The 14,330-nt window shown below is 34.0% G+C and overlaps 4 protein-coding genes across 8 annotated transcripts in view; 2 read left to right on the top strand and 2 right to left on the bottom strand.

The window, feature by feature from the left end:
• Positions 1-106: 106 nt before the first annotated feature.
• Positions 107-1,355, top strand: LOC123322951 (enoyl-CoA delta isomerase 2). Of its 4 annotated transcripts, none has more exons than XM_044911052.1 (2): positions 107-968; positions 1,161-1,355. In XM_044911052.1, exon 1 carries the CDS (start codon positions 222-224, stop codon positions 960-962), a length of 741 nt encoding a protein of 246 aa, XP_044766987.1. In that variant the 5' UTR covers positions 107-221; the 3' UTR covers positions 963-968; positions 1,161-1,355. The 4 variants fall into 4 exon arrangements, with proteins under 4 accessions (XP_044766987.1, XP_044766985.1, XP_044766986.1 ...); XM_044911050.1 differs by having other exon boundaries at positions 1,110-1,355; XM_044911051.1 differs by having other exon boundaries at positions 107-1,006.
• On the bottom strand, positions 1,279-4,167 carry LOC123322950 (phosphatidylserine lipase ABHD16A). 2 transcript variants are annotated; one of them, XM_044911048.1, is made up of 11 exons: positions 3,948-4,167; positions 3,836-3,889; positions 3,325-3,635; positions 3,106-3,269; positions 2,729-2,982; positions 2,215-2,379; positions 1,977-2,161; positions 1,788-1,921; positions 1,588-1,733; positions 1,450-1,533; positions 1,279-1,391 (listed from the first exon to the last, which is right to left on the bottom strand). In XM_044911048.1, the coding sequence occupies exons 1-11, from the start codon at positions 4,014-4,016 to the stop codon at positions 1,389-1,391; spliced, it is 1,569 nt and encodes a 522-aa protein (XP_044766983.1). In that variant the 5' UTR covers positions 4,017-4,167; the 3' UTR covers positions 1,279-1,388. The 2 variants fall into 2 exon arrangements, with proteins under 2 accessions (XP_044766983.1, XP_044766982.1); XM_044911047.1 differs by having other exon boundaries at positions 1,279-1,533.
• Positions 4,168-6,035: 1,868 nt separating this feature from the next.
• Positions 6,036-14,330, top strand: part of LOC123322629 (angiopoietin-related protein 2) — a 50,090-nt gene continuing 41,795 nt past the window's right edge. The window contains exon 1 of the mRNA XM_044910585.1: positions 6,036-6,557. Coding sequence (XP_044766520.1) covers positions 6,340-6,557 — 218 coding nt within the window. The 5' untranslated portion in view covers positions 6,036-6,339. The remainder of the gene's footprint in view (positions 6,558-14,330) is intronic.
• Positions 8,658-9,769, bottom strand: LOC123322630 (histidine-rich glycoprotein-like). The gene is made up of 2 exons (XM_044910586.1): positions 9,632-9,769; positions 8,658-8,965 (listed from the first exon to the last, which is right to left on the bottom strand). Exons 1-2 carry the CDS (start codon positions 9,716-9,718, stop codon positions 8,813-8,815), a joined length of 240 nt encoding a protein of 79 aa, XP_044766521.1. The 5' UTR covers positions 9,719-9,769; the 3' UTR covers positions 8,658-8,812.

The following is a 14,330-nucleotide window of genomic DNA, read 5'->3' as shown; positions in this document are numbered from 1 at the left end:
GTAGGTGTCTCTATGTCTATTTGATACAGCTATCTTTTTTTTTATAGGTTTCTTCAAATCTGCCACCACAAATTTATTATTACAGATTACAGAACAGAATTATTTGTGACCTATATCAAAAACTACCTGTTTGATTTTGTTGCAGTCGAAAGTCGAGTTTGAAAACAAGTTGTGAAAATTCGAATAATCTTTGAGTCCGAAGTCCAATATCTCTCTCAACCATGGATGTTACTTTAGAAAACAAAGTGAGAAAATTGGTGTTAAATAGACCTTCCAAAAAAAATGCAATCACAATTGAAATGTACGAGAATATCACCAATATTTTGAATGATGATGCGACCAATGATGATGTGATTGTAACTATTATCACTGGGAAAGGAGAATACTTCAGTAGTGGCACTGATTTTTTCTCATCCCTTGCACAGACGGAAGTAGATTCGACGCAAAAAGTGAAAGAAATGATAGATGCCTTCATTAATTATCCAAAAATACTAATAGCAGTTGTGAATGGACCTGCAATAGGAATCGCAGCTACATGTATATCTCTATGTGACATAATTTATTGTTCAGATAGGGCAACCTTTGAAATTCCTTTCATCCGTCTTGGATTTAGCTTGGAGGGTTGTTCGAGCCTTCTTTACCCAATATTACTTGGAAAAAGCAAGTCCTCAGAAATGTTATTCCTCAATCATATTCTAACAGCCAATGAAGCTTATAAATTAGGGTTTGTTGCACAAGTAGTGCCTGCTGATAAGTTAGAGGAATTCATAAAGTCTTTATTGAAATTTGGGGCTCTTCCTAGGGAAACAGTTATAAGGAATAAGAAATTATTGATGAGGTGGTCAAAGGAAGCATTGTTGAAATGTAACGAGGTGGAGAAACAGATTTTGGATGAGAGTGTCAAATCCGATGACTTTATAAATGCTTTATCTTCCTTTGTAGCAAAGAAAAGTAAATTGTGAACCGAGGTTATTTTATTTGATGGAAATCATACTATTATTATCAGGTAAAAAATCTATAATTGAATATGTGAATTTTATATTTCAGGGTAATCATTTACACTGAATGGTTGCCTGTATTTTCTACTAAAATATTGTCATCTGCTTCAGAACCATTAGAAAATCATCTTGCATGAATCTGATGGTGATGTACTTTTAAAGATCATTTTCTGAGCGATGGATAACAATGAATCTGAAAGTCTGAAGTAATTTCATGGACAGTATTTGATTTTGTCTTCAGATGAATCTTGTATCTACCAAATATGTAAACCAACAAAACTCCCAAGATGAAGAAGTACTTTACTACACCATTTCAAAAAGTATACATCTCATATATAAATAAATTATCAGTAAATATCATCTAGTTTTCCACTTCAAAACTGCTCTGCCTCACTGTCAATAAAAAAAAGAATTAGAAAGGAATTTACGTGAATACGAAATCACTTTCTACATTTATATCCCAAGGTAGTTGAAACATTTCTGGGGGAAGCATCGTGCAATGTGTACTCTTGAAGTCTTTCAAATATTTGCTCGCCTGAAATATACATAATTTAGCAAAGAAATTCTGAGTTTGTTAAACATTACTTACTAAGAAAAGTGACATTTTATTCTTCTCCAAGGTACCAAAATCTTCTCCAATTTTCAAAGGAAATGATTTGGAATACTCGGATATATAAGATTGAAGTAAAGAAATACATTCACTTTCGTTCACTTCATGGGTTCGTAGCAATGTATCTAAAAATATAGGTAAAATAAGAAAAGAATGAAATGGCAAAATTGTGGTACCACCTTGTTTAGATGATGGCAAACTGAGGAATTCTTCCAGGAGATTCATTTGGGAAGATCCGAAAATTAAGGGATACCTTCTCCACAATAATTTCTTGAGAAGAAAGTTGCCTCTGTTTGTTGTTATGTCACCTTCTCTGAAAATTTTTGGAATTGTACAAAACTTCATTATTAAATTATTAATTCACTCACTTGGTGCAAATGATTTCGTCAGCAGTCCGTCGTATGAATAACACAGGTCCTGGGTATTCAACCAACTGTTCTGCAACGTTGAGGTTAGCATGCTCCCTTATAGCTAAATCAACTACAGGACTTATTATAGCTGGCATATGGTTTACCGCTAATGGTAAAATATCATCGAATGTCGCATCCAATACCTTAGTAAAAACACTTATCAACGATAGGAATACAATTAGATAAGAAAAATTACCAATCCTTTAATATCAGGATAATTCATTGATGCCCAAGTTGCTGTGTATCCACCAATGCTCCAAGCGAATATAACGATATTTTCAACCTTGAAACCAAGCTTGTTGATAGCAAACTGCATGACTGCATCTATTGCATTTTGTTCTTGAGGAGGATAAGGAGTTCCCTATAAAATTAAAAATTCTCTACTCTCAAACATGGAACATCATAAGCCTAGATTACTAATTTGTGATTTAAGATGTTTTTGCAAAAATGTGTGATCATCATGTGATCAGAAATGAAAAGGTTCTCTTCCAAACTTCAGATATATGAATAAGTTAATTCACTTACTTTACGTTTGAGTTATGATGCTCATAAACCTAAAAATAATGTTTTACATTGTGTTCGAATTATGAATTAAGGTCAGGGAAAAGCCAAGGTGTAACCTCAGGTCATGTTGCGTTGGTTTTGTGAGTGAGTAAGCCGGATTGTGAAGTATGAATTCAATTAAATATCTAGATCTTGGCATAACTCACACTGCTGCCTCCAAATCCGGGGTGATTCCATCCTAAAGCTGAATATCCTGCTTCAAGAGGTGTCCCCATAATGCCAATTTCGTAGAATCCAGCGTTCCCTTCGCAACATATTACAAGTGTATTACCGTTCGGTAAATTAGTTCTTCTGTCAACGAACATTGTATCTAGATCATTCCCATCTGAAGTTCTAATTTTGAAACGTTCCCCTCTAAAATATTCCACATACCTTGAACGACCTTGAATGAGAGCTTTATCTGTAAAAGATACACTCATATAAAAAATTTCATTATTTCCGATATATTTCAACTAGAAGGGAGATTCAAAGGTAAAGAATTTTAAATTATAATTCTGAAGATATAATACTGTTAGATACGAACCTAAAATAATTTTCAGAATCCCTAGTGATCCAGGATAAATTAGACGAATACCAAAGGTATGTATAGCAACTGCTGCTGCTATTCTAAATGGCAATTGCAGCAAATTATCAAGCATATTACCATGTGGCATTGGATTGAAAGCAGAAGTTGAAACTTTGTTTGATCTAGAAATACCCTGTGCTTTATATCGATCAATTATTTGGTTGAATTTTTATTTACCCATTAAGTTGTTGAAGATTATACTCGATGGGCCAAGCGTAAAATTCAAAATCATAGGCAGAGATATTGCGCTTGGTGATTGGTGTAATTTCTTGATTTACTTCCTCCAGAGCTTTAATGAAGTTTTTGTAGGTATCATCAAAGGACCTACCTAGCCCTCTTGATATGTACGATATTACAAGTATCACTCCAATACTTGTCACAAATTTTGTTAGAGACAACAGGCCTTCATGAGTGAAGTAATCTTTATGGTATAATATTCCCACGATAAAGGGCGATGTGTAGAGGCCCAATTTCCATATCATATAGAGCTAAATTCCAAATCAAAACTTTAATATCAAGAAGAGGAATACTTAATTGTTATTGATATTATCAACAAGGACAATATTTTCCAGAACTAAAAAACGCGATCAACTGAAAAGGTCCTAATTATCATCTATGAAATAATTGTTTTTTTTTAATTCATATTTCAATGATAAGTATATTAGCAATTATTGATTTTCGTACTCACTGAACTAATGACTTGATCACCCCATTTTTCGTAATTTGACGGTTGATACAAATTCTGAAATTCCAAATAATGTATCTATATAATTATTCTCAGCATAACAATTATTTTTTACCGAGCTCGTTCCATATACTTTGATCAATCTTGGTGAAAAGATACATTTCCATATCGTACTTAAAGACATTTTTCTAATGGATATGAAATCCAACAAATTAAACTATGAAATAAAACTATTGAACTTCAAGTTAAACTATTTATGTTTATCATCGTAAGAAAGTCGATCGATCAAATGAATTTTCGACACTGTTGACAGTTACTTGTCTCAAGTAAGCATCACAGAATCCGAAACGAATTAACCTAATTTTGTGTCAGCTCAGTCCAGAAAGCAAGAGAATTCTTGTTTTTAAAACTATGTCAGGAATCCTATTTTTGAAAAAGGGATTAAAAGATAAGATAATTGTGTGTCACTCAAAGATAAGATATTTTACAAGGCACATAAGCCCAGTTGAAAGAACGTCCATGTTTATTTGAAATTGTCATTTTTGAAGGGAATAATGGAGGATTAAAATTTTAATGGAGCATTAAATTTTAACGGACTTGGTGTTGAATCCCGAGTTTGAGATGTTTTTCTAGGAATGCTCCTCAAGAGCGCTAAAATCAATCGTCATTACTCATGATGGTCAAAGAATTAAAGATGATGATCATCATCATAATACCCGCAACTTTTGTTGCTAAGTAGGTACATGAAAGCGTTTGGTAGTAATCACACTACAATACACTTATGTTATATCAAATGTGTAACACCTAGTAATAGTGAGTTTATGCAGAGTTACTAAGAAGATTGGTCCCTTTCTTAGGTACATATTAGTTCTTTTCTTAGTTACTCTGCATAAACGCACCATAACAGTGTGATTCTTTAAATCATTTTCGAAATACATACATACATATTTTATATGTTTAGATAAGTAAGACCGAGCTTTACCGCTTAAATTTTGTTGTTGTTGTTGGTGAATAACATAAAAGGATTGATTTCTTGTGATTTCTTGTATAGGGGGCTGTAGCCCTATAGCCCTCACAGACCAGCCGCCACTGAGTCACATTGTTACAAATTGTTTTTGAGCTTCAAATTGTGCCTAGAGCAATAAGGAGAAAAAATTTTAATTCAGCGGGTTTGAATTCTGAGTTGAGAGGAGGTTTTTTATGTTGGGTTTTTTAATATGTAAGAAAATAGTGATGGCGTTCATATGTGATCGCTATATCTGCCAATTGATTGATTTCTTCCCTAGGTCTAGCGTCATAGTTGGACTCTATCTAATGAATATTTGATCGTTTTGTAAAATAAAAGTAATCTTCATATTATCGGTAATTTGATGTTCAAAAATATCTGTGAAATTCGAAAAATTGGGTACTTTGACCGAATCTTTTCAAAAGATCCACAGATGTTTAGTGTCACAGATTTAGCTAGTTATTCTGAGGGTAATTTTGTTGTTCCAGGGGTGGCAGAGCTCATTATGAAAACTTAAACTTTATCAGAGCCGAATCGGAAAAAATGGTATGGAAAAAAAGTGTTTGTTTGACCTCAAGAATAATCTACTGTTGAAATATTTGTACGTGTCGAAGACTTACCCTGTTTACCATACATAATATTAAAAGTATTAGGGAATTATTGGCTTGTAATGTGGAATCGTCACATACAGAGAGCTAGCGAGCTGGATTCATCCTACGTTAATCCAGAATAATTAAAAATCATCTTTCGGGAATGTCTATATTGGTTTCGGCGTTATTGCTCCATCATCAGAGTGTAGAGAGTAGTCATAATGAATTTGAGTTGAAATATGAGTAGTAAGAAAGCAATAATTGCCCAGATTTAGTCTTGCTATTGTTTTCACAAGTTTCATCAGCAAGGAGCAGATTCTTATGGTGGCAACTACCCTACCCAGAAGGGTAAAAAAAGAAAGAAGGGTGAATTGGACAATTTAGGCTTCGTCAGGAAGAAAACAGAACGGAACTGACGATAGGTCTCCGCATCTTCGCAGGTCGAAGGCTACTATAATCGTACCAAAACAAACGTTATGTAAATCAGAAGTCGATGGCGATGGTCTCATCTTCTACCACAAAGAACAATAAATCGCGACCGAGGTAGAACTGTCAGTCCGAATGACGCAATTCTGACCTAGGATGTGCACGAGAGTGAATCTTGAATGAATAAATCTGGCGGTATCAGACAAGAAACGTTGACCCCAAAGAGTTGCATTGATTCAGATGCCGATAGCACCTGCTATCTGGGGTCCAAGAACAGAAGCGGCGAGTGAAAGTATTCTTACGGCATCTGGAGTGTCTGCCAGCACGGGAAGTGGTCAGTAGAACACCAGAACCCATTCAGAAGTACCACGAGCTTTCGGTATAGCACTCGCACGTGTCAATCAAGTAACTTAGCCATTCCGAAGAGTCGACAATTAGATTTTGGTGATAAACTGGACGCATCCTTCGTGCATTATCGATGCACTATGAGAGGTAATATAGAGTTTTACCTTGTCGTGGTCTTAACTGTGAGTGTGTCCCTTCCCTGTGCCCTAGGGGTTTCTTCGCGTTTACCACGAACCAGTGCGGGTTTTAATAGGACTAATTTCAAGAGGAATATTCAGACGTCGTCGAGGGCGACCACCACAAGCTCCATTCCACCCATTCTGAAAGATGATGGGTCGGACGAGTATGGCAAAATAAGGTTCGTATGCTTGAGGCAGGAAAAACCTTCTTCAAGGTTTCTATTTTGACCATAGGCTTCCTCAGAAACAGACAAAAGCAACCCTGAAATCGATGGGCATACATAACTCTGACAAGTCATTTTTTGGATTTTTGGCATATATCATCAAAGGATCAATTACAACAAGGAAGTTTGCGAGATATTCAGAGGGTGTAAATGAGTAGTTGCGAAATATTTGAAGGGTCATAACTTGTCGAAAAATAGTGTGGGTCTTTCATATAATTTTTTTTTCAGCAGCCCCTGCTTATATAAAGCCCTCTAAAGATGGCACCTGAAAAGCGATTTTTTATTTTTCCTTAGAAACCAGAAAACTGACAGAAAAGAAATTCTTCAGTGGTGATTCCCCTTAAACTGCTTTTCAGCTTCAAATTTCAGGCGCTGTTAGAACAAAATTAATTCCCTCACCATTTTTCGAAGAGGCATCACCCCTTAATTTTTTGCAACTCTTCATTTACGCCCTGTATACTCAATGGTATATATGTCAGAAGGGAATTTTGCTCTACCAGTTTTGGTTCAGAAGATATTCACGAAATTCCACTGCAGAGAGTGAGAGCAAATTGTTCCGTTTATTCTAGAAAATGTGTAATGGTTTTATGTCTATATGAACCTTGGTTTTGAAGGTATTTCGACCATTGAATCCAGCTGTAATTATCCTTGTATAGGGTATATAATTAATACTGAGCTATATGATTAAAGAACTCTGCAGCAAAATCGATTTTGCGTGCTTTTTCTAGGAACGAGAGAGAAACAAAAGTTCCAGATTCACATTAATGCAGTTTTTCCATTTTTATGCCTTTGATTCTAGCGAAAATTTTCAGTTTCAAGAAAGCTCACTTTACGATCTGAAACATATAGATTTCAAGAAAAGAATAAAAATCCGTCGAAGGCTCTTTGTCATCCAGTCTTTTTCTCGTAAGTTACTTGAATATTTCAATGAAATTTGGCAAAAAATCGAATACCATCCAAAAATCGACCTTTCAGTCCTTGAGTCGACTGACTTTGATGGAAAGCAAGAAAAAAAAATTGGAGCATTTTGCTAACGCCTGCCCCCTGTATTACTGACTTGACATGAGTCAACGAATTTTAAAAACTATTCATTTCAGGCCTAAATTACCATAAAAATGAGAACACCCATTTGGGGTATCCAACAGACAAAAAATTCAGGGCATGCCATTTGAAGAAATCATTGAGGTTATTTCCAAAAAATTGCGGTATATTTTGGACCAACTGTAGAGTAGAGTGATCCGAAAAAAAAACTTCAAAACTCTTCGGGAATTCAATAAAAAAAATCATATATTTATCTCGAACAGTTTTCAAGATAGGATCTCTAGTTTTCAAAAACGTCATAACCATGCAATTGATCGGATAAAGTGTATGCAAGTGTATATCGAAGCTCTAGTCGAAATACTGTATATCTACCAGTATCAAGAATAAACAGAGCTTCGAATGCGATAAACTTTATTTCATCATAAAACCAAGGCAGCAAGAAAATAAATGGATGTTGCGAAAATTCAGCCTACATAATTTCATTGTTTGAGTTTTCATGTACGAAAATCTCATAATGAGAGTGCAAGCGGCTAACCTTCGTCCTTACCAATTATTTCTTCTGTAGAATTTACGTTTTATGACAGATTCTAGTCGTTATTGAGCCTTTTACTCGATGCACTGCTAGACTAGGACGGATATGAAGTTGCACTAGATCCATTAGCTCAAGTACTTCAGAGGAAATGTAAAATAGCAATCGAATAATCGATATTTTTGACAGGATCCTTGAAATTCTCTCGATTTCCTGTCGAAGAAAGGTGGATACAGACTGTTCCGTTTGTTCTAGAAAACGACTTCAAAATGAATTACGAAACCTTGATTTCGAATATGGAATACATCGACAATATGTTATACACATTAAATCACGTATGGTTCACCTTCAAATTGAGGAAAATTTCGAAAAACGCCATATCTATTAATCGTGAATGTACTGTAGAAGATTTCAAGTTTATTTTCAGTGGAAATTAGGAAGATTGAAGATAGAGTCATACAATTATTCAAGTTAATATGTAATTTTTGATTTTTTGTGTACAAGCTTTTCTTATGTTATAAGATGAAAAGAGATTAAATTACACGCCAGTTATATTTGCTTATAGAAGTTTTCACAGAAGTTAATTTTTGGTCGAAAGATTATCAAATTCTTAACAGTGAATATTCGAAGTATTCATTCATTAAGATGAACTGGCTTCCGTTGTTGTGCTGGGACTGTCTCCACTTGGTGGTGGACCTGGTGGTTTTCCCCCAGAAGGTGGTCCCTTTGGTGGTTTTCCATTTGGTCCTCCAGGGCCTCCATGACCCCCATGACCATGAGCTGCCGCTCCAGCCTGAAGAAAAAATTGAAAACCTAAATCGATAATACTTCAGCCAGAAAAAATATCACCCTGTAGATTTGCTATCGAAATCGACATGTCACATGGTGTAAACTTTCAATTGTAATGTATATGCCAAATTTCAGTTGAATATCTTGTGAATTGTAGATACCACGAGAAAAAAACTCAAATTTTAACACCCTGTATCTCGGAAACTAAACGTTTGCGAACACATGTTTACTGGACTTTTTTTTCTCAAAATTACTTAGGGAATCGTCCCTCTCCATTTATAGGTACCTCAAATTTAGGCCCACATTGAAGAGTGAGGCCTATCGGGAATGCTTGTAGAAGAAATTTTCTTTAGGTGTATGAATGTAAATTTCATATTTTTCTATATGGATTATTATGAATAGATGTTCTATTATCATTCTAATTTCCTACGCAAAGATTGTCTTGATAAGCCTCCTTCATATCGTAAACACTGGTACTGGTGCCATTATATAAACCATGAAGTGAATCGGAGAGAAATTCAAGAATTCTTTTCGAAGAAATTTAATTACAATCACTTTCAGTCAATGCACTAACCGCTTATTGAATATTCAAAATAAATTGATGTTATGAAGTAATATTACCCATTACTGAATTCGGTAAAATAGAAGAAAAACTCTAAATTCAACTCACCACAAGGATCAACAAAACAACGAAGATAAGCGTGGAGAAAAATTTCATTTTTACTTCTCTGGTAGCCAGTATTTCGTGGTCATTCATTTTATATCATGAGATGAAACCTTGCAAATCAATTCAATTTTTTTCAATTCATTCAAAGAATTATGATGATCAGTTTGACAAGAATGAAGTTCCAGGGTAATTTTCGACGATAATTTCACACCGAAATAATTTATTATACACTGCTCAACAACAAATAGGGATCACTCATAAATTTCTATTTACTCCTGGCTTTTATTGAGCTGTTATACATGTAATCTTTCAGAAAAAACTGGGCCGAATTTCTGAGATTAGCTTTCAATTTCCTTTTTATTAATTTTCAGTCTCATATTCCAGAAATGATGTGATGAAAGGTCAGTGATCCATCAGTTGTTGGGCAGTGTAGGTAAATGTGCAGTGAATGTTTGCACTATTGCTAATTCGAAATTTTCAACAGTTCGTTGATTCTTGTAATTCTATATATTATATGAGAGGGTAATGAAATTTATTTCAAAAGACATTTTCTCGTTTTTGAATATTCAATTACCGAAAATTTTTATGTCGAAATAATTGAATCAGAAAATCCAGTTTTTGGAACAAAATAGTTTCGAAAAACAAGAATAGGTTCAGTATAATGAAAAATGTATGTTAGCCGAATATTTTGGTATACCTAATAAAATAACTGGTTGTCATAATGTGAACAACATTCAGAGAAATCGATCTTTTTCAAACAGCGTTATCAAATTTCCAGATTATACATTCAAATTTGATTTTAGCATCGAAAACTAAGGATAAATGTAAATAATACATGGAACAGGAAAGGTCGTTTATCGTAGATATATTTTTCAAATTAATTGTCTGAAGAACCGCGGCATATATTATCAAAAGACCAACGAACAAGGCAGGAAAATGTTTTTGTTGACTGTTATTTATATGTAAAAATAACCAGTAACATTTCATTAAGATGAATTTGATGGTTATCTTTCTGCTTTCGCTTCAAAATTGATAGGTATACTAAAATTGTTGAATCACTGAATTTGGCACACAGGAGTTTTATGATGAGCAAAATCTCATAATGCTACCGATTCAATTAAAAAACTTTCTTGTCTCTTGAAATTTTGTCAAGATTTATGAGAAGAATCCAAATACAGTGGACTCGTCAATTTCTGATTTCCGCTCTTTTGATCACCGTTACTGTAATTCCCTAATGGGGGTGATTTTGAATAGGGATGAGGGGTGTTGAGATACCTCATGTTGAAGATCTTCTTGAGTACTATCTGATCCTGAAATTTCACCACAAAATTCACATCGATAACGAAATGACAGGTAAAATAGTGGAACAGTAGTTACTTTTGTGATTAGTTTATTAAATGCTGGAAATCATTTCACTGACCACTTCACAGAACTTCAGTCAGCGATCGGGATCATCCTCATTCAGTTCCTGAACCAATTGTATCTTATAAGGATGGAATTTATGTTGTTTGAGGATTCTCATGATTTTTGTGCGTGAAACACCAGATATATCGGGTAATTTCCTGGTACTAAAGGTCGGATCCATTGCTACATGACCTAAGACAACCACGTCCCTCGCTTCGTCTCTTTTATGCATCCAGTTTTTGTTTCCGAGTACTTTTTTGGACAAAAAATTAACAACATATACTCCATCCACATTTATTTTAGCAGTCGGTTGGCCATGAAATAATTTTCTCAAGTTTTGGTAACTAAAACAGAGTAAGGTTGGTACTCATGAAATATCTTTAATGTCATAACGCCGTTGCCACAACTAATATCAATTAATATTACAAAAATGTCGAAAAGTGATTGAAAAAGAGAAAAGACAGGGCTTAAGGAAGTGCTATTTAAAATTCAGGTCCGCTCATTCAAATAGTTATACCCTGATGTTCTAAAATCCACAATACGTCAGACGCTAGCGAATATATTCAATGTAAGAGAATTTATATATTGTTTTATCTGAATCTAAACGACTTATATTTCAGTTGAATATTTCCACAATCAGAAAGATTGTGAATGAAAAGGATGGCAAAGAATTTCCTTCTATTGGGAGACCCAAAAAAGTGGTGGCATTTGAGAATTTTATGAATTAATGCGAAAAGTTTAAAACAGGATTTTCGATGAATGTCATCGTAGAATAAGTTCCCGAAAATTGATTTTTCTATTTTTCATTTGACTTGTCCTATACATACATTGTAAATGTCTTATGTTACCAATAAATACCAAATTATTATTATTATATCAATGTATTAAGATGAACAGCCACAAATACGCGCCAGTTGTCCTGTTAATTGTTTATTCATGTGAAATTTTTATTCAAAGGTGAAGTTCATCTTGACTTGAAACTTCCTTTAATTCCTTTTGGTTATATTGATGCAAGATGGTTTTTATTGAAGAATTTAACATTCTTGTAATTATCTGTTAATTCCTTCTGAAGATACCCATTCCCAACCACTGCATCATATGCATTTCATCTTCGGGTTAATATTAACTTCAATTATGTTCTTCACATATTTTCCGAAGAGATTCGACATTGTGGTAAAATACGTAATAACAGAAACTTTTACGTAGAACGGGCAACATAGCGTTGATTTAAAACCCAAAAATGTTTTGACAAGCTTCATAACCCCACATTTTCGTACTATACAGAGTGAAATGTCTCAAATTTCCATGGCCAACCGAGTGCTAAAATAAAATTGAATGGAGTATAACTACTAAATAACTTCGAGATGTGTCGGATACGAATAATATTCTCGAAATATGGAGTATGGAATTCTACTGAATTCCATACGAATCTCGAATTGACTAGTAAGTCAATCACATTTTCAGGTTTTTCTCAAAAATCTCGCGCTTCATGAAAATATTGCAGGAGAAAGTTTTTCAAATGAAAGGGTTTGAAAATTTTCAAGGAACTCAAATACGGTTACTGTTACATGGTTCCAAAGACCAGTGGCCCAGTAAAAAGTGCCAAAATATTGAAAATAGATATCGAGCGAAAATAATGTATAGAACCGCTCCGTGAAATTCTCATAATGTTTTATGATAATATATGAAACTTTCTGAATGATGAATGTGCATGAATCATCAGCACAATTTCTCTTTCTCCAAAGCACAACCGATTTGGAACCGATTCTCAAATGGCTATCTAGTGCAGGACATTTGGGAATTGAATAATTGAAAACGGCACTTAATTTTTTCAACATCAAAGCTCTATAAATCAACAACGAAATCAACTAATCAAATTAACAGGTTAGTGGTCACGGAAGTGGTCAACGATGTCTAATCTACATAACTTATTTGCCTCACAAGATTCGGACGATAAGGATATTTAGATAAATGATAATTTATATTTTGCAATAATTTAACATGCGTGTGTATTCGGAGAAAGTGAACCATAGCCTCTGTTTAGGATGCAATTTGGACAAAGACTTCGTAAGGTGTTGATGATTTATTGAGCTGCCTTTGTGATGTTTTTTCTTTACGATGACAGGATGATGGAGATGCTCGATTGGAAATATGAAGGTTCAGAAGACGATAAAATTTTATTGGAGACAATAAAACATGTCTCTTATCTAGAATATAAGATTGAAAAATATAAATATAAAAGTGGGATGAAACTATTTTTTTTTTGCGACAGATAACTCATGTTTTATAGGGGGATAAAATATTATCGATGTAACTTCTATATTGCGATATTAAATGAAATTGAACATAGAGGTAGTGTTAATATACTGAGGGATATAAAAAACAATACAGGGTGTCACAAATTGCTTGATTTTCGATTTTGACTGTTTCTGGTACTCCAAGACTAGATAGGTAAAAACGTTGAGAGGGAGAGGAGTCCTAGGCTAGATTTCTGTGAAAAGTCCATCAGTGGAAACATTTTCACGATATCTTCATTTGTCTTGTCAAATTTCGATATTTTATCGATTTAGAAAATGTGCGATAACTTTTATATTTTTGAAAATATCTAAAAACGATGAAAACTTTCACTTTTTCACCGGGAAAATGACACTATATTCATCTTTTTTATGTCTTGTATCTTTCAAAAATAAATACAGGCTAGTCTTTGACTCGTACAAATATTTTAAAGGAAGATTCTTCAGGTCAAAAGAAGCACTTTTTTCAAATACCATTTTTTCCGAGTCGGCCCTGATAAATTAGATATAGCCATTTTAAGTTTTCATAATGAGCTATCCCACCACTGGAATAACAAAATTACCTTCAGAATAACTAGCTAAATCGGTGACACCACATATCTGTGGTTCTTTTAAAAAGAGTTGCATTCGGTCAAAGTTGGTACCCAATTTTTCGAGTTTCACAATTTCACAGATATTTTTTAATTTTTGAACATCAAATTACTCGAAAACGGCGCATTATACGAGAAAATACGAAGAATACTTTTATTTTACAAAACGTTCAAATATTTATTAGATAGCGTCCAACTAAGTTTCAAGGGTTGGGCTCTCAGAATTTTTGGTATTTCTGAGATTTGGTATTTAAATATTTCTATGAGTCAAAGACTCACCCTGTATATTTGTTTAATTGAAAATAATAATAGATGCTCCTTTCACAGAGAGTAATTTGAAAGTGTAGATTTTCAACAATTTTTTAAATCAAATATACAGCTACCCACGTAATATAGCATCAATAATCAATTCCA

Source organism: Coccinella septempunctata, chromosome 1 (assembly GCF_907165205.1).
Source record: "Coccinella septempunctata chromosome 1, icCocSept1.1, whole genome shotgun sequence".
NCBI lineage: Eukaryota > Metazoa > Arthropoda > Insecta > Coleoptera > Coccinellidae > Coccinella > Coccinella septempunctata.
This window is presented reverse-complemented; position numbering and strand designations above follow the sequence as displayed.

Excerpts from the sequence above, each read along its gene's own strand:
- LOC123322951 (XM_044911052.1), top strand. The coding sequence starts at position 222 with ATGGATGTTACTTTAGAAAACAAAGTGAGAAAATTGGTGTTAAATAGA.
- LOC123322950 (XM_044911047.1), bottom strand. The coding sequence starts at position 4,016 with ATGTCTTTAAGTACGATATGGAAATGTATCTTTTCACCAAGATTGATC. Across the intron at positions 3,636-3,835 it reads GTGATCAAGTCATTAGTTCA|CTCTATATGATATGGAAATT; the intron begins GTGAGTACGAAA and ends TTTGGAATTTAG. Across the intron at positions 3,270-3,324 it reads AATCTTCAACAACTTAATGG|ATCAAACAAAGTTTCAACTT; the intron begins GTAAATAAAAAT and ends GGGTATTTCTAG.
- LOC123322630 (XM_044910586.1), bottom strand. The coding sequence starts at position 9,718 with ATGAATGACCACGAAATACTGGCTACCAGAGAAGTAAAAATGAAATTT. Across the intron at positions 8,966-9,631 it reads TTGTTTTGTTGATCCTTGTG|GCTGGAGCGGCAGCTCATGG; the intron begins GTGAGTTGAATT and ends TTTTTTCTTCAG.